We start from the raw sequence: 19,121 nt of genomic DNA, 5'->3' as shown, positions 1-19,121 counted from the left end.
GACGTCCTGGATTCTGAGAACGATTTCTGCGCGCCAGGCTGGCCTCCTGCAGGAGCCGGGGCCCACTTCCTTTCCCGACCGACTCGAAGCTAACGAAGCTGCCGCGTAGGCCTGTTAATCCCCTCAGTACCCAGTGCGAGGTTAAACACGCGACGTCGCAACCATGGCCTTTGAGAGGAAGCTGAATTCCTGGGGTGCGCCGTGTAGAGTTCATTTCCTACGTCGGCCCAGCACAGCAGCCTGGACCCAGAGGAGATCAGAGAACCAGCCACACTCTTCACCACCCCGACCCAGTGGCCGCGCCTCGGGCGCTCGGGGGCGGGCTCCGCACTGCGACGTCACGGCGCACCGTGCGCCCGGTCAAAGTTCAGCCCCGCCCCCGCTTCCCCCTCGCTGTCTCCCTCGGCCTGATCCGCTGCCGACGCCGCTTGTGGGCCCGGCTCCTCTCTGTCTGCTCCGCCACCTTCTTCCTGAGCACTGCCCGGCCGGCCGCCATGGCTAACGTGGCTGACACGAAGCTGTACGACATCCTGGGCGTCCCGCCCGGCGCCAGCGAGAACGAGCTGAAGAAGGTATCCGGGAGCGGGCCGGGCGGGCGGGTGTGAGGGGCGCGGGGCCTGCGCGGCCGGGGATGTCTTCTTCAGCCAGGCCGCGCTACTGGGCGGCCCGCGAGCCGGCGCCGGCCGTGACGGGCCCGGGCTGGGGATCGGCGGCGGCAGCGGCGGGACCGGCCTCGCGGCGAGCCGCGCCCTCCGGCCTCGGCTGACCTTGGGCCGCCGGCCCCGCCCGCCCGCAGATGCAGCAAATAAAACTCACTCCTGCGCAAACACGACGGTAGCCCTTCCTCCCTCCTCGGGCGAGCGCCGGTGGCCGGTCTCCCCCAGGAGGCAGCAGCTCGCCCGGCTCTCCGCGTCGAGGTCACCACCCCGGAAAAACAGGTTGGACCGAGGTGCTCAGCGCATCCCGGCCCCGGGAGAGAAGCTGTCCACCCCGCGGCCGTCGGCCCCGGGTCTGGTGCTCCGCGGGGAAAAACGGCGGGGAGGTCGAGGCCGCCCCCACAGAGCGCCTCGGGCAGATGGGGTTGTTTCCTGGGATCCCCGGCTGCGGGCTGCGGGAGCTCCTCCCTCTCTTCCTCCCTCGCCCATTGACCCGGAGGTAGCGTGGGTCTGTGTTTGGATGCATTGTTCTGTGGTCAGGTAATGCTAATGTCCTGTACCTGCTTAGGAATAAGCCGTGGTCCCAGCCAAACGCCTGAGTGTTCAATAAACATGAATAGAAGGCCTTATTATCGCTGTTTGCAATGCTGCGATATCTTTCATCTCAGGATTTCAAAGCACACGAGGCGTTTAAGCCCCACAGCATCCTCACCGGGCTAAGAGCATCCGGATTTGTAAGCCGAGAAAAATGAGAATGCTCCTTAGGCAGTGAGAAGAGTGCAGTGGACTTCCTGTTACCTTACCGGAAATGCTAGTCTGTATTATATAATTCACGAGCCTCCGTGAATGAAGATTTAAGTGCTGTATGACCCAAACACCTCGTTGAGAGTGTGCAACTTCATTACCACCGAAGTTGCCACCACGACCCCAGTTAACCACCACGTGCAAATAAAACACCTAAAGACACTACCTGGGACCACCTTGACTTTTTCATGATGTTACAGTTAGAAGGAAGGCATGAGCCATCGGGAGCAGGAATTGTGACTTTAGCTTGATTTATAGTAATGTTTTGCAGTCCGTAAAGCTTGACAGTCATTTATCTCGAATTTATTAGAGTGGTCTTGGTCTGGTTACTTGGCCATCAGACACTTGACGATAGGGAAAATATGGATAATGTTTGAACGTTTTCCCTATGGTATTGCTTCATTGTTTTATCTAGTTTTCACGTCACTGTAATTATTTTCAAGTATAGCTACAGTCTACTTGGTTATATTACATTAGTAAACAGTATCGTGAGGAAGTGCCAAAGAATACGAATAGAAAATATTTTTGGAAGGTTATAACTCTAGAACATTACTTTTCAGAAAAGTGGATGTTAAGTTATTACAAAACTTTAAACTGGTGTTTAGTTATAACCTTCTTTGTTTTTGTCCATTTTCAAAGGCATACAGAAAGTTAGCCAAGGAATATCATCCTGATAAGAATCCAAATGCAGGAGACAAAGTAAGTTATTTGCGATTTTTTTATTCCGGGGGTTTTAGTTTTAACTTAAATTGCCCTCCTTGAAAAAAAGGAATGTTGCAGGAAAAAAATCCAACTATGCCCACACAGCCACATTTTCATAATGTCAAAGAGTATTTTAGTTTTAGAATAAGAGTACTACCATTCTGAGGAGTGGTGGGTGGTAAATAGAAGCAGAATCAAGTCAAAGGTAACTTGTCCCTTTTATTAGAATTAAATGGATTCTGGATTCCTATAGCCTCTCCCCACTCTTCTATTTGAAAATGCAATTATTTTTATTTTTACCTTTTCTTTATAGTTTAAAGAAATAAGTTTTGCATATGAAGTACTATCAAATCCTGAGAAGCGTGAGTTATATGACAGATACGGAGAGCAAGGTCTTCGGGAAGGCAGCGGCGGAGGTGGTGGCATGGATGATATTTTCTCTCACATTTTTGGTGGGGGATTGTTCGGCTTCATGGGCAATCAGAGTCGAAGTCGAAATGGCAGAAGAAGAGGAGAGGACATGATGCATCCACTCAAGTGAATATCTTGTTTTGTTGTGTTAAAAAATTAGGTGCTTTTTGTCAAGTGGAATATTGACTCAGTAGAAGAAAAAAAACTCATAGAATGTTCTGTCCTTCATTAGAAAAACTTCCATGTGCCTTGTCTTCTTTTGGTGACTAAATAGAATTTGATTATCTGACTGTTTCTATTTTGCTGTAGCTTTTAAAAGGATGGTAGATATTTTTTAATGAGAGGAAGGTGGTTTTATATGGTTCTGAGGCTGCTTGTTATTATAGGACTTAAAATTTCAAGTGTGAAGATCGTTTTCTTTTTTCTTTTCTTTCTTTTTTTGAGACTGAGTTTCGCTTTTGTTGCCCATGCTGGGGTGCAATGGCACAATCTCAGCTCACTGCAACCTCCGCCTCCTGGGTTCAAGCGATTCTCCTGTCTTCAGCCTCCCGAGTAGCTGGAATTACAGATGTGGCACCATGCCCAGCTAATTTTGTATTTTTAGTAGAGGTGGGGTTTCTCCATGTTGGTCATGCTGGTCTCGAACTCCCAACCTCAGGTAATCTGCCTGCCTCGGCCTCCCAAAGTGCTGGGATTAGAGGCGTGAGCCACCATGCCTGATCTTTTTTTTTTTTTTTTTTTTTTTTTGAAATGGAGTCTGACTCTGTCACCCAGGTTGGAGTGCAGTGGCACCATCTAGGCTCACTGCAACCTCCGCCTTTCAAGTTCAAGCAATTCTCCTGCCTCAGCCTCCCAAGTAGTTGGGATTACAGGCACCTGCCACCATGCGGGGCTAATTTTTGTATTTTTTTAGTAGAGACAGGGTTTTGCCATGTTGGCCAGGCTGGTCTTAAATTCCTGAGCTCAGGTGATCAGGGATTACAGGCATAAGCCACTGCACCCAGCCTATTTTCTTTGAAGTATATGAATCTTCCAAGTTACCTTTTATTTAAAAACTAAAAATGAGTGACTGTCTGCCTACTTTGTGTACATGTTAGAGTCACTCATTACTTGATCCTCAGTGTGAACTCTCCTAAGTTGGTTTCCATGGAGCTTGCTGGCTTCCAGCCTGACATTAACCTGCCAACACATGAATGGTGCCTGACCTTGATCTTAGACTGTGAATCCACAAGCCCTCTCCAGTATGAAATTAGCTATTTCACTTTGCAAAATCTGGGAGGTCTTTTTTCCCATTCTTTTTTTCGATAAATTATTTTATTAGCAAATGTCAGTGGCTGAAGTTCAGATACTTAAAATATTTCATAATATCCTAGTTTATACACTTGAGTAAATTAGAGGAAGTCATGTTATCTGTTAACTTGAGTCTCATTGAATCCTTAAATTTGTTTTTTAAAAGAATTTGCCCTCAGAAATTAACATTTGAATACCATTCCAATGGTAATATTTGTGCAGTGCAGGTTAATTCGTTTATATTTTTCTTTAATATAGAAATGATCTAAAAAGAAAATAGGATCAAAAGAGTGCTGTCTGTACTTTATAGTTCTTCATGTTTAAAGAAATGTTATGCTATATAGTAAAACAGTTTTCTGTTGTTTTAACATTTCATATTTTCCTGTTATTACAAATACTGTGTTTATAATACTGCATTCCATGATTTAATCATTTACCTTTTATATAGGGTATTGCCAGGTTTTTTTTTCTGTAATAGATAGTGCTGCTATGAGTATCTTTATGTAAAGCTTTGTTTCTCCTTGGCAGAGATTCCCAGGCAGGCATGAGTGTTTTGAGGCTGATAAATACAACTAAATTGCCTTGCACAGAGGGATTGTGCCAGTTTAGGCCCCACTAGTGGAGAGTGCCAGCCCTGCCAAACCATTACCTTCATTTTTCTTTCCTTGGCCTTCTTTGTTGAAATGTGTCTTTTTTTCTGGCTTAGGGTACTGGTTGTGCATATCAATTGTAATTTAATATGTAGGGGGAAAAAGCCGATTTTTAAAAAATGATTTGTTACAGAGAGTATAGAAGATGCAACAAGCTTTTTTGTCTAAGACTCAGCTGTAGATAGGTCATTATTTGACGGTGTTGTTGGTAATGTTTTGTCCTTACATGTGGTATTCTTATCCTGTCTACAACAGTTTTAAGTTTCTGAGAATAGGCCGGGCACGGTGGCTCAAGCCTGTAATCCCAGCACTTTGGGAGGCCGAGACGGGCGGATCACAAGGTCAGGAGATCGAGACCATCCTGGCTAACACGGTGAAACCCCGTCTCTACTAAAAAATACAAAAACTAGCCGGGCGAGGTGGCGGACGCCTGTAGTCCCAGCTACTCGGGAGGCTGAGGCAGGAGAGTGGCGTGAACCCGGGAGGCGGAGCTTGCAGTGAGCTGAGATCGGGCCACTGCACTCCAGTCTGGGCGACACAGGGAGACTCTGTCTCAACAACAACAAAAAAAAGTTTCTGAGAATAACAATTTTGAGAAAGTTTGAATATCACAAAATAGTGTAGGTGCTTTGTAAAATACTTTTAACTATTTTTTTATTCCTGTAACTCCCAGGATTTTAAAGCAAATCATTACAGGATGACCATTCCTAATCTGAAATCTGAAATGCTCCAAAATATGAAACTTTTTGAGCACCATCATGATGCCACAAGTAGAAAACTCCACACATAAGTACTTGTCTCACTCTGTCCCCCAGGCTGGAGTGCAGTGGTGCGATCTCAGCTCACTGCAGCCTCAATCTCCAGGGCTTAAGCAATTCCCTGCCTCAGCTTCCTGGGTAGCTGGGACTTCAGACATGCCACTATTCCTGGCTAATTATTTTTTATTTTTTGGTAAAGATGAGGTCTCTCTAAGTTGCTCAGGCTGGTCTTGAACTGCTAGGCTCAAGCAATCCTTCCTCATTCTCCCGAAGTGCTGGGATTATAGGCATGAGCCACTGCACCTGGCATGAAAAACGATTCTTTCCTCCTTTCTGTCATACTATTGGTAGGGCCACTTTTATTTTTTTTTAAGACATATGCCATCTAAGTGACTCACTTAAGCTGAAATACAACTTTGTAGCCTTTCTAAATTGTCCATGGAGCAAACAGGGACTCTGGAGCCAGACACCTATGTGATCTTGGGCAAGTTACTTGACTGTTCTGTGCCTCAGTTTTATCACATAAAATGGGAATAATAATCGTACCTCTTCTGAAGTGTTTTTCTTAGGAGTTGGGTGGAGGGCTTATGCCTCAGAACAGAAGGTTGTGATGTTTGAGTTTGTGAAGTCATCAGCTTTATCAGAAATTCCACCACAGCAAATTGTTGACCTGATGCTATGGGCTCTGACTTTGAGTATCGCATATATACTGTCTGTAGTCATAAAATATTTCTGTTAATTTCAGCCATAAAATAAACCTCAGTTGAATGATTTAATGTGAGATTATGAGGTGTTTTTGAATTCTGTTTTAAAAGTTGATAATGAATTTGCTGTATCAGCTGTTATTTATATCTTGTATTTGAGCAAATGTGGCAAAATTTGATTGAAGCTGATTATTTTCTTTCCAGAGTATCATTAGAAGATCTGTATAATGGCAAGACAACCAAACTCCAACTTAGCAAGAATGTACTCTGTAGTGCATGCAGTGGGTAAGTGTGTCCTCTGGTTTATTGGGTACATTTTGTCTGTTCTTTAAGTGTCACACTGATTGTCTGTACCAGGTAAAAATTGTTATGAGTTAAAACTTACGGCCGGGTGCAGTGGCTCACACCTATAATCCCAGCACTTTGGGAGGCCGAGGTGGGTGGATCACCTAAGGCGGAAGAATCACTTGAACCCGGGAGGTGGAGGTTGCAGTGAATCAAGATTGCGCCACTGCGCTCCAGCCTGGGTGACAGAGTGAGACTCCATCTCAATCAATAAATAAATAAATCTTAGCAGAACGTTTTCTGATACTTCTGAAAGTCAATTTAAACACAAGTTATTGTGTTTAAATACAAGTTATTGGGGTTGAAGTTAAGGTAAAAGTACAATTTCTGTGTGTCATAGCTTATTGGAGTGGTCTGTGGACAAAAACCTAATGCATAACTTGTGTTTGCTTTAGCCAAGGTGGAAAGTCTGGAGCTGTCCAGAAGTGTAGTGCTTGTCGAGGTCGGGGTGTGCGCATCATGATCAGACAGCTGGCTCCAGGAATGGTACAACAGATGCAGTCTGTATGCTCTGATTGTAATGGAGAAGGTATGTGTGCCAGTACTTCTCTGCTTTTATGTTGAAATGGATTGAGAATGCAGATATTGGAGAGGTTTTCAATTTTTTATTTCAAAGGGTATTTGTTTACATCTTATTAAAGAAAAAGGAGGCCGGATGCGTTAGCTTATTCCCATAATTCCAGCACTTTGGGAGACAGAGGTGGATTGCTTGAGCCCAGGAGTTCGAGGCCAGCTTGGGCAACATAGGGAGACCTCATTACTATAGGAAAAAAAGTGTAGAAAAATATGTAATCAGGAGCTCAGGGCATGTCTGTGGTCCCAGCTGCCTGGGAGGCTGAGGCGGGAGGATTGCTTGAGCCCGGGAGTTCAAGGGAGCAGTGAGCCGTGATCATATCAGTGCACTCCAGCCGGGGTGACAGAACAAGACCCTGTTGCAAAAATAAAAGCGTGAAAGTAATTACTCCATTATGCCTAAGCCCAGTGAATGTAGAGAAACAGTAGATTTGTATTGTGTTAGTGAAAGGTGACTCCTTAATTCTGAAAAGAGGGGCAAGGTGATTATTTGTTCCTTTGCTATTTCCTTCTTTATCAAATATAACCTTTTATATACTGTTTCTGTAGAAATGACCACCATGGGAGGACTTTCTCCTTTCTCAAGTAGAACCTTTTAAACTACAAAGGGACAAATAAATAATAACTAAACAAGTAATTGTTTAGTTACTCTGATAAGTAGAAGATTTTACTGTAACCTTTAGTTAGCTTTAAAGAATTGATTTTGAGATTGAAACTGTCCTCACAGAAGTAAATAATTTAGTCTTTGTGGGCCAAATAGTTTTTGTCACAACTACACACCTCTGACTTTTAGTGCTTTTATAGCCACAGACAAATGGGTATGGCTGTGTTCTGATTAAAATTTTAATTATAAAAACAAGTAGCTCCTCCCACCCCTGCCATTCTAGAGCAGTGCTATCCAATAGAATTTTTTTCTGTGGTGATGGAAATGTTCTGTATCTGCAGTGTTCAGTACAGTAGCCATTAATCACCTGTGACTACTGCATACTTCACATGTGGCTAGTGTGACTGGGGAACGATTTTAAATTTGAATTAATTTAAACATAAACTTAAGTAGCTACAGGTAGATAGTGGCTACCACATTAGACAGTATAGTTCAAGAGCATCCTTTTCCACATTGCTATTGGAAGTGATGAGATAATTATGAGAAGCTACATATGATGTTTGCTTCCTGGATAATCTTGGCATTTTACTTTATTTTTTAAAATTATTATTATTTTTGGAGATAGGGTGTTGCTGGAGTTCTGTGGCGCATTCTCGGCTCACTGCAGCTTCCACCACCCACGCTCAAGCAATCCTCCCACCTCAGCCCCTCACCCCACAATTAGCTGAGACCACAGGTGCTTGCCACCACGCCCAGCTAATTTTTGTATTTCTTGTAGACACTGGGTTTTGCCATGTTGCCCAAGCTGGTCTTGAACTCCTGGATTCAAGCAATCCTCCTGCCCCAGCCTCCCAAAGGGCTGGGATTACAGGTGTTAGCCACCACTCTTGGCCTCCTTTTATTTTATTAAAATTGCTAACTCCCACTATCAAGAAACCAAAGTTAACTGAAATCTTTTCTCATGTACCATTACTTTTTTTTTTTTTTTCCTTTTTTTTTTTTTTTTTTAAATGTGAGACAGTCTTGCTCTGTTGCCTAGGCTAGAGTGCAGTTGCGCGATCTCAGCTCACCGCAACCTCTGCCTCCTGGCTCAAGTGATTCTGCTGCCTCAGCCTCCTGAGTAGCTGGGATTACAGGCGCCCGCCATGACACCCGGCTGATTTTTGTATTTTCAGTGGAGACAGGGTTTTGCCATGTTGGCCAGGCTGGTCTCAAACTCCTGACCTCAGGTGATCCTCCTACCTTGGCCTCCCAAAGGGCTGGGATTACAGGCGTGAGCCACCATGCCCCGCCACCATTACCATTTTGAAGAACTGGTGTTTCGCAGAACATACTTTGCAAAAGTACTGTTACAGAAACAGCCCCTAAATAATCAGTTATACACATCTTTCTAAGCCTCCAAATGTGCCAGTAATTAGCCATTAGAAAGTGACGCAATTTTTTCACACTATACTATGTATAATCACAGTTTTGCTTTTTTATACCATAATTAAATATTTCAGAAGAATATATAGAAGAGAAAAGCCGTGTTGCCCTAAACATGGTATGGATACATTACATTCTGAAATAGTGGGAAGCTGAGTCCTTCAGGCAATCTGCAGTAGTAAGATGTAAGTTTTTGTTATTCAGAATAATGCTTTTTTTTGTTTTGTTTTGAGACATGGCCTCACACTGTTACCCAAACTGGGGTGCAGTGGCATGAGTATAACTCACTGCAGCCTCGACCTCCAGCAGTCCTCCCTCCTCAGCCTCCCGAGTAGCCAGGATTACAGGTGTGCACTACCATGCCGGCTAACTTTTTTTATTTGTAGTAGAAGCAAGGTCTCACTGTATTGCTAGGCTGGTCTCAGATCCTGAGCTCAAGTGATCCTACCACCCTGACCTCGCAAAATACTGGGATTGCAGGCTCGAGCCACTATGCTTGGCCTCAGAATGCTGCTTTGAATAAAAATTTAGGTAGCTATTAAAAGAAATTCAGAAAGTATATTTAAAGGATAAGAGTATTAAAGAGTACAGTATAGTACTCTTGCTGAAAGTTTCAATGACTTCTTTTTCCAGGAGAGGTAATTAATGAAAAAGACCGCTGTAAAAAATGTGAAGGGAAGAAGGTGATTAAAGAAGTGAAGATTCTTGAAGTCCACGTAGACAAAGGCATGAAACATGGACAGAGAATTACATTCACTGGGGAAGCAGACCAGGCCCCAGGAGTGGAACCTGGAGACATTGTTCTTTTGCTACAGGAGAAAGAACATGAGGTGATTTTCCTTTTTTTAGTTTTTTGTGTTTTGTTTTATTCAGAAGTACTTCTTGTTTGTGAGAAATAGGTTAGATCTGTTTGGAGTCCCTGGAGCAACACTGCACACTGGAGAAGTTAAGGGAATCATGGCAAGTTCCTAAAGACAGGCTTGTGTAAGAAAGACTAACAAGGCAGGTGCCGTTAGAAGCACTATAAGAGTCAGTTTTAGTCCTGGCTTGGTTTTTTTTCCCCCCCACCCGAGATGGAGTTTCACTGTTGTTGCCCAGGCTGGAGTGCAGTGGCGTGATCTCGGCTCACTGCAACCTCTGCCTCCCGGGTTCAAGCGATTCTCCTGCCTCAGGCTCCTGAGTAGCTGGGAATGCAGGCGCGCACTACCACTCCTGGCTAATTTTTATTTTTAGTAGAGACGGGCTTTCTCCATGTTGGTCAGGCTGGTCTTGAGCTCCCGACCTCAGGTGGTGCACCTGCCTCAGCCTCCCAAAGTGCTGGGATTAACAGCGGGAGCCACTGCACCCAGCGTTGGTCTTTTTTTTTTTGACGGAGTTTTTTTGACTGCACCCAGGCTGGAGTGCAGTGGCGCAATCTTGGCTCACTGCAACTTCCGCCTCCCAAGTTCAAGCGATTCTCCTCTAGCTTGGTCGTTGACTAGTACTTTAACCGTAGGTAGTCTTACTGTCTCAGTTTCTTTGTTTATGAAAATAAGGGCACTGGGCGTTGGACCAGTTGGTCTAAGGCAGCCTGTTTTTTCACTGTGAAACTCTGCTGCTCTGTTGATTTGGTTTTTACTTATTGGGTAGCCAAGTGAGCTATCCTTGAAAGAGTTCTAGGATTTAAAAAAAACAAAACAAAAAAAACATTTTTTTTAGAAGTTTCTGAAGAATGTGGTCACTAGTGTATGTTTTGGGGTTTTTTTGTTTTTGAGATGGTCTTGCTCTGTTGCCGAAGCTGGAGTACAGTGGCGTGATCTGGGATCACGGCAACCTTTGCCCCTGGGCCCAAGCAATCCTCCTATCTCAGCCTCCCAAGTAGCTGGGACAACTGACACACCATCATGCCCATCTGTTTTTTTGGGGTTTTTTGTTTTGTTTTTGTATTTTTAGTAGAGACGGGGTCTTGCCATATTGCCCAGGCTGGTCTTGAACTCCTGAGCTCAAGCAGTCCTCCTGTCTCGACCTCCCAAAGTGCTGGGATTACAGGTATGAGCCACCATGCCCAGCCTAGTGTATGTTATTTTGATTTTAGCATTGCACTTGTATATTTTTAATGTCCATATTATATACTGTAGACCTTACTCATAAAGAATATATCTGGAGCTATTCATGAAAAACCCCTCCAGTAATCACCTAAATTCTTGAATGTTAGAAGCACTTGGTAGGACTCTAGCTTTGTACTTGATCACATTTACTCATGCTTTCCTCTGAAAGTCATTACATCACAGGTTAACTACCTTTTTAGTTTGCCCTAAAATTTTCTCCTGTGCATAAGTCCAGTCAACACAGAGAAATGGTAAATTTGTATTATGTTCAGTGAAAGGTTATTCTTTTTAATTCTAAAAAGGTGGGCAAGCTGATTATCTGTTTGTAATTTAAAGGTTATATATTTAATAAAGAAGGAGATCGTCCTTCTGTGGTGGTCATTTCTTCAAATAGAGTAAATGTTAAAAATCACTTTAAGAATCCAATAGAGAACAACAAAGCCATATTGAGATCCAGGTTTTAGGAATTTGGTTGTAATCCCTCACAAGGTCAGACTTGATCTCCTGGACAGTCAGGGCGTGCTAGTCAGCTTTCATGACTCAGCAAAGCTACAAATTATGTATTTTGGCTTTTTGTGGAAATTGCCAACCCTGCAAATAGCAAACGTCTCCTAGGTTGTCAAAAAATAAGAGTAGTTTTTAGAATTCTGCCTTTGGGTCTTATAGGATGAAATATTTACAAGATTTGCCATTTGTTAACATTTTAGCTACTTCCTTGTTCATTCAGTCTTGCTGCTGTGCACAGCACCATACCAGGAATATGAGGGAGAAAGCTAGCAAGACAGCTAAATAATTGGGAATTCTGCTTGGATGTAGGTTAGACTGTGTTGTAAAATGGTACAGACAATGCCTAGGCATTTTCATTGATAGAATCCTTGGAGTAGTTTGGGGTTCATTGTCAAATGACGTCTGGCAGGTGCAGCAGCACAGTAGTGAGGAAGTGAAGAAGGAATGCTTATTTGCAGAAGAAAGATGATTTTTTTGGTTTGAGGCATGTCAAACTGATGGTAAAACCTTTTTTTATTCCTAAGTTTAGTTTTTAATGTTGCTGCATAATAAATTGGGTTTTTTAAAAGTAGATCATTGGATTTCGAGGCAAAGGACTTAAGGTCTGGGCCCCATTTACTAGCTTTGGCTTCCCTGGACTTTTCAGATATTAAAGAGTCAAATGAGATTATGAATAAGCTTCTTTCTTAGGGCCTGTGGGGAGGTGTTGGGAAGTAAGTCATCTCTGAAAGTTGTTGGCAGCAGTGGAATTGGCATGGAATTTTCAACAGAAGGCAGATGTAACTGGTTGTCTAAGGTAGAAAATAGAAGGTGGTAAAGGTTAGAATGGAAGTTTGTCTAGTTCCTTCTTGGGAGTGCTGTATCATCTATAGTCATCATCTTGCCATGTCACTTGTCAGTGTGCCCGTTTGTGTGTCTCGGTGGTCTGGTTACCATAATGCAGTTATACAGCATCAAACTACAGAACCTGGTGATGTTAGTCACGCCTCTATAACTTGTGCTTTTGTTATTCAGAAATTATGACTTTTAAGTGTTTTCTGGTCTAGTGCTTTGGTAGTCCCTCCTCATTAATTTTGTTTTTCAGAAACTCTCCGGCATTCTTGCTTGTTTATTCTGTTTAAACTTTTAGCATCCAGTTTAGCTTCTCCCCCTCCACTGCAACAACCATCCTGATAATCATTTTTTTTTTAAATCACTTTCAGTTGAACTCTCCTGTACAAGAACATGATACATATCTCTTTCTTTTTTTTTTTTTTTTTTTTAAAGAGACAAAGTCTCACCCTGTCCTCCAGACTGGAGTGCAGTGGCGCAATTGTATTTTTAGTAGAGACAGGGTTTCACTATATTGGTCAGGCTGGTCTCAAACTCCTGACCTCAAGTGATCTGCCCACCTCAGCCTCCCAAAGTGCTGGGATTATAGGTGTGAGCCACCATGCCCTGCCCCTCCTTTTTATTTTTATTTTATTTTTTTTGAGACGGAGTCTCACTCTGTCACCCAGGCTGGAGTGCAGTGGCGCAATCTCTGTTTACTGCAACCTCTACCTCCCAGGTTCTAGCGATTCTCCTGCCTCAGCCTCCCAAGTAGCTGGGACTACAGGCCTGTACCACCACACCCGGCTAGTTTTTATTTTTTTAGTAGAGACAGAATTTCGCCTTGTTGACCAGGACCTCAGGTGATCCACCTGCCTCAGCCTCCCAAAGTGCTGGGCTTATAGGCATGAGCTACTGCTTCCGTCCTAAAATAATATGACTTTAACAAAGGATATTTGGTAAGATGGTTCTTAGAACACTCGCATTTTACAGTATACTTAGCATTTTATTTTAAATTTATTATTATTATTTTTAAAAGACAGGATATCCTTCTGTCATCCAGGCTGGAGTGCAGTGGCTGGATCATTGAGGAGGGACTACTACCGCAGGCTCCAACTCCTGGGCTGGAGGGATCATCCTGCCTCAACTAGCCTATTTTATGTTTTAATTTTTTGTCTCCCTATGTTGCTGTTTTGAACTGGCCTCCCAAAGCTCTGACCCTATATTTAGGTTTTTAAAATTTTTTTTTTTTTTTTTTTTAATTGAGATGGAGTCTCGCTCTGTCGCCCAGGCTGGAGTGCAGTGGCGCGATCTTGGTTCATTGTAGTCTCCGCCTCCCAGGTTCAAGTGATTTTCCTGCCGCAGCCTCCTAGGTAGCTGGGACTGCAGGCGCCCACCACCACGCCTAGCTAATTTTTGTGTTTTTAGTAGAGATGGGGTTTCACCATATTGGCCAGGCTGGTCTTAAACTCCTGACCTTGTGATCCGCCTGCCTTGGCCTCCCAAAGTGCTGGGATTACAGGCATGAGCCACTGCGCCTGGCGTACTTAGCATTTTTAATGCGTTGAAAAATCCTGTATTAAAGAAACTATTGGTCCCGTTGTGAGAAACAATTGACTTGAATAAATGTGCATAGATAATATACCTTTTTGGATCTCAAACTAGCACACACAAGAATGCCTGGAGGGCTTGTTAGGACTACAGATACTGGGTCCTGCCTGCCTTGTTTCTGGCAGGAATGGAAGTGGGGCCCAAGAATATGTGTTCCTAACAAGTTTCCTGAAGCTGCTTGTCCAGAACCACACTTAGAGAATCATTGGTTAAGGTAATGGTTTAACTTTGTTTAATGGGTAAATTTAGGAGAGTAACATAGGAAAAGAATCTGTCTACCAGATTTTCTATAAGTGAACCAGCCAGGATTGTTCTTTACAAGAAGAGTGACCATTGTAAAATCTAAGCAAAAATTGCAGATTGGGCATGTGAAATTGGATATATTTTTCCTACACATTGAAGGCCCAGAAACATTCTTTGTGCTTATTCTCAATACCTTTTGCATTACCTAGTCCATAGGCTTATAGTGTAATATTGAATGAACCAGTTTTACATTTTAGTGAGATATGAAACTTGTTGGTACATGTGTGAAGCATAGAATTGAGCCACTTGACTTTGCTGGCTGGGTGTTACTGGTTGAGGTTTTTTTATGTTGACCTTGGACCCTCCCCCCCTTCCGTGTTATGATCATGTCTGGGGAGCACTCCAGGATGAGCTTGTTCTGTAGAAGCCCTCTGGGCTTTCTATACCGTTTTCACCAGAGGCAGAATCTGAAAGTGGGCCATAATTGCAGAATACACCTGGCCCTGTTTTGGGGGCCTCAGTTCTGTTGCTCTTTTTTTTTTTTTTTTTTTTTTTTTTGAGACGGAGTCTCGCTCTGTCGCCCAGGCTGGAGTGCAGTGGCGCGATCTCGGCTCACTGCAAGCTCCGCCTCCCGGGTTCACGCCATTCTCCTGCCTCAGCCTCCCGAGTAGCTGGGACTACAGGCGCCCACAACCGCGCCCGGCTAATTTTTTGTATTTTTAGTAGAGACGGGGTTTCACCGTGGTCTCGATCTCCTGACCTTGTGATCCGCCCGCCTCGGCCTCCCAAAGTGCTGGGATTACAGGCGTGAGCCACTGCGCCCGGCTGTTGCTCTTATATATGCCATTGTTTACCAGTTCCAGTAAACCTTCCTCATGGAAGTGAGTGGTAGAAATAAGGTTTGGAATTTAAGTCAACGAACATAGTGCCGCAGGGTGTAGCTCCATAATTTTTAAGCAAATGTATTTCTTTCGTGCTTTATTTATAGGTATTTCAGAGAGATGGGAATGATTTGCACATGACATATAAAATAGGACTTGTTGAAGCTCTATGTGGATTTCAGTTCACGTTTAAGCACCTTGATGGACGTCAGATTGTGGTGAAATACCCCCCTGGCAAAGTAATTGAACCAGGTAAATCTTGATTTTGTCTGATTCTGGTTTTCAGGTATTCTTACAATTTGTAATTTTTTTTATACTGCATAACTCTAAAAACAAATGAACACCTCTTTTGGGTAAAATTATGAATCATTCCTCTTAATAGGATGTGTTCGTGTAGTTCGAGGTGAAGGGATGCCGCAGTATCGTAATCCCTTTGAAAAAGGTGATCTTTACATAAAGTTTGATGTGCAGTTTCCTGAAAACAACTGGATCAACCCAGACAAGCTTTCCGTAAGTGTTCTTTAAATTAAACAACAGTTGACTTCCAGGTTTGGGATTTGGATTTTGGTTTTTTAGACAGGGTCTCTGTCGCCCAGGCTGGGGTGCCATAGTGTGATCGTGGCTCACTGCAGCCTTGACCTCTTGGGCTTAAGCGATCCTCTCATCTCAGCCCCCCGAGGAGCTGGGACTACAGGTGTGTGATGCCACGCCTGGCTAATTAAAAAAAATTTTTTTGGAAACACAGTCTCACTGTGTCACCCCAGCTGGAGTTCAGTGGTGCAGTCTCAGCTCACTGTACCCTCCGCCTCCCAGGTTCAAGTGATTCTCATGCCTTAACCAACCAAGTAGCTGGGATTACAGGCGTGAGCCACAATGCCTGGTAAGTTTCTTTTTCTTTTTCTTTTTTTTTTTTTTTTTTTTTTTTTTTTTTTTGAGACCGAGTCTCACTCTGTCGCCCAGGCTGGAGTGCAGTGGCTGGATCTCAGCTCACTGCAAGCTCAGCCTCCCGGGTTTACGCCATTCTCCTGCCTCAGCCTCCCGAGGAGCTGGGACTACAGGCGCCCACCACCTCGCCCGGCTAGTTTTTTTTTTTTGTATTTTTTAGTAGAGACGGGGTTTCACCGGTTTAGCCAGGATGGTCTCGATCTCCTGACCTCGTGATCCGCCTGTCTTGGCCTCCCAAAGTGCTGGGATTACAAGCTTGAGCCACCACACCCGGCTTTTTCTTTTTCTTTTTCTGTTTTTTTTTTTGAGACAGAGTCTTTCTCTATCGTCCAGGCTGGAGTGCAGTGGCACGATCTCAGATCTCAGCTCACTGCAAGCTCCGCCTCCTGGGTTCATGCCATTCTCCTGCCTCAGCCTCCCAAGTAGCCGGGACTACAGGTACCCACCACCATGCCCTGCTAATTTTGTTTTTATATTTTTAGTAGAGACGGGGTTTCACCATGTTAGCTAGGATGGTCTCGATCTCCTGAACTCGTAATCCACGTGCCTCGGCCTCCCAAAGTGTTGGGATTACAGGCATGAGCCACTGCACCCGGCCAAGTTTCTTTCTTTTTAAGAGAGTCTCGCTCTGTTGCCCAGGCTAGCGTGCAGTGGCATGATCATGGCTCACTACAGGTGTGCTCCACCATACCCTGCTAATGCTTTTCAAAACTTTTCATAGAGGTGGAGTCTTGCTGTGAGTCCAGACTGGTCTCAAGCAATCCTCCTGCCTCCCGAAATTCTAGGATAGCAGTTGTGAGCGGCCGTGCCCAGCTGACTTCAAGTTTCTTAATAGTCATGTTAACATTCAATTTTAAAGTATATTTGTGTGATTGGTAGGCTTTCCTAGTTGTTAGGAAATAGAGTATTGCTGGTGTAAATGTTGATGGGGCCAAGCAGGGAATTGTAGAGAAGTAAAGTAGATCCGGTGTGGGTGGTGGTGAGGACTAGCACTCCCTGAAGAGAGCAGATTCCTCACTTGCAGAGGGCGGGACCACTACTCCCTTCTCATCAGCTGGTGTCCATGCCGGATGCAGGAAGGCGTGTCTCCTGTAGAAGTTTTCTAATGTTAAAGTATTGGCAGCTAATGACCTTTTTTTTTGTTCTTAAAGCAATAGGTTGCACAAAAGATGTCTAGATTTGGCCTGTGAGTGATGAGTTTGTGATCTCTTACTTAAGAGTTCAAAGTCCAGTCCACATTCCTTTTTTTAACTTTTTTTTTTTGAGATGGAGTCTTGCTCTGTCATTCAGGCTGGAGTGCAGTGTCACAGTCTCAGCTTACTGCAACCTCCACCTCCTGGGTTCAAGCAATTCTCCTGCCTCAGCCTTCCAACTAGCTGGGATTACAGGTACCCACCACCATGCCCAGCTAATTTTTAGTAGAGACGAGGTTTCACCATGTTGTCCAGGCTGGTCTCAATCTCCTGACCTCCTCATCCGCCTGCCTCAGCCTCCCAAAGTGCTGGGTGAGATTATAAGCATGAACCACCACGCCCAGCCCCTTTTTTAACACTTAAAGAAACGACACTGGATTGTATATATCAAAAGGAAAGTTGATGAAACTGTTAAAACCAACCTGGTTTTTGTTTGTTTTAATAAAGGAACTAGAAGATCTTCTGCCATCTAGACCGGAAGTTCCTAACATAATTGGAGAAACAGAGGAGGTAGAGCTTCAGGAATTTGATAGCACTCGAGGCTCAGGAGGTGGTCAGAGGCGTGAAGCCTATAATGATAGCTCTGATGAAGAAAGCAGCAGCCATCATGGACCTGGAGTGCAGTGTGCCCATCAGTAAACTCTGCAAACAAATTGCACAGGTGGATTTTCTTTCCACATTTGCCTGATTTGTTCTCAGCAATCCAGCTGGAGTGTCTTATCAATCCAGATGAACTGAGGGACATCTGTTGGTCTATGTATAACTTTTAAAATTGGTATAGTATCTACAGAGTGTATAATTTAAACTAACCACAAAGCTTTACATCTTCATTTCGACTGTTCCATAGCAGAATAAAGCACTTGAAAGGAAACAAGACTCCCTTTCACATGTGGATATTATAAGTTTCAATCCTGGTATCTGTGCTTGATTTTTATCAGTTTTGTGTAGATTTTTATGTTTCATATTTTAAATTTAAATCCCACATTGTAAAGTTTGTATAATTTGTCCTGAAGCTTTGTGTTTGGCTGCACTTGCATAAGCTGCTACAAATAGAATAAAGAATTTCATAGCCTGTATCTATCATTTAGATGCATGGAAAAAAATGGGCTTTGCACACAATGGGTTTGGAGCTGACTGGGAACAATGGAAAAAATTACATTAGCTGTGGTTGTAAAGTTTTTTTGTTTTTGGTGGTTTTTTTTTGTTTCTTTTTTTTTTCTTTTTTTTTTTTTTTACCATCTTGTGAAAGGTTTCTGAAACTCGATAATAAAAAGCAGTTGGTGTAAATTATTCTTTTGTGTCACATTTTTAGAAGGGAAAAACATAAAGAATGTATCCTTAGTACTGGTTCTTAAACAGCCCATAAAAACCCATTGGCCTGAAGCTTATATCTCAGGCCTGTGCCCATCTTATAGTCTTAGTAGACAAAAGGCTGGTAGAGACAGTCTTCAGTGGCTTCAGTGATGCTCTCTAGAAGCCAGGGTGTCTTGAGTGCTGTAACTCCTGAGCAATGGGCTAGCCTGACTTCTGTATCTCCCCACCACCACCCCCTTAAAAAAATAAGGTAAGAGCAAATCTATAGTAAAACCATGTCTGCATAGAACGTCTTCAAATCCTGTTTTCATTAAATGTAGAAGACGCTCTGTCTCCATTACGTTGAATATTTGGAATTGGAGAAGCCATTGATTATTAGATTTTCTTTAATGTTTTATAGAAAAGATGCTTATTCAGAATTTAAGAATGAAGGCAACTGAAATACGCATTGTTGTAGTTATTTATATTTCAAACTAAAGAAAATGAGAAAAATCAGGTAAAATTGATGAAAAGGATGTTGTGTTTCTCTTTCCATCATCTGGTTTTTACCATTTCACTCTCAGTAGGTATTTGTAGAACACATTTATTTGAGGGAAGATGCACATTTC

At 43.4% G+C, this 19,121-nt stretch overlaps 1 protein-coding gene across 1 annotated transcript; it reads left to right on the top strand.

The window, feature by feature from the left end:
- The first annotated feature begins 392 nt into the window (after nt 1-392).
- DNAJA2 (DnaJ heat shock protein family (Hsp40) member A2) lies at nt 393-18,486 on the top strand. Its single transcript, XM_015126080.3, has 9 exons — nt 393-572; nt 2,100-2,159; nt 2,476-2,699; nt 6,180-6,260; nt 6,716-6,849; nt 9,556-9,752; nt 15,169-15,313; nt 15,444-15,571; nt 17,647-18,486. Exons 1-9 carry the CDS (start codon nt 495-497, stop codon nt 17,836-17,838), a joined length of 1,239 nt encoding a protein of 412 aa, XP_014981566.1. The 5' UTR covers nt 393-494; the 3' UTR covers nt 17,839-18,486.
- Nucleotides 18,487-19,121: the final 635 nt, after the last annotated feature.

The sequence above is a fragment of the Macaca mulatta genome, chromosome 20, assembly GCF_049350105.2.
Source record: "Macaca mulatta isolate MMU2019108-1 chromosome 20, T2T-MMU8v2.0, whole genome shotgun sequence".
NCBI classification, from domain to species: Eukaryota; Metazoa; Chordata; class Mammalia; order Primates; family Cercopithecidae; genus Macaca; species Macaca mulatta.
The sequence above is the reverse complement of the archived record's forward strand: the minus strand, read 5'-3'. Positions and strand labels throughout refer to the sequence as shown.

What these genes read in the sequence shown, in the direction of transcription:
- DNAJA2 (XM_015126080.3), top strand. Translation starts at nt 495, where the DNA reads ATGGCTAACGTGGCTGACACGAAGCTGTACGACATCCTGGGCGTCCCG. An exon ending in CTCTGATTGTAATGGAGAAG is followed by an intron (nt 6,850 to 9,555) that starts GTATGTGTGCCA and finishes TTCTTTTTCCAG; the next exon opens with GAGAGGTAATTAATGAAAAA. An exon ending in TCAACCCAGACAAGCTTTCC is followed by an intron (nt 15,572 to 17,646) that starts GTAAGTGTTCTT and finishes GTTTTAATAAAG; the next exon opens with GAACTAGAAGATCTTCTGCC.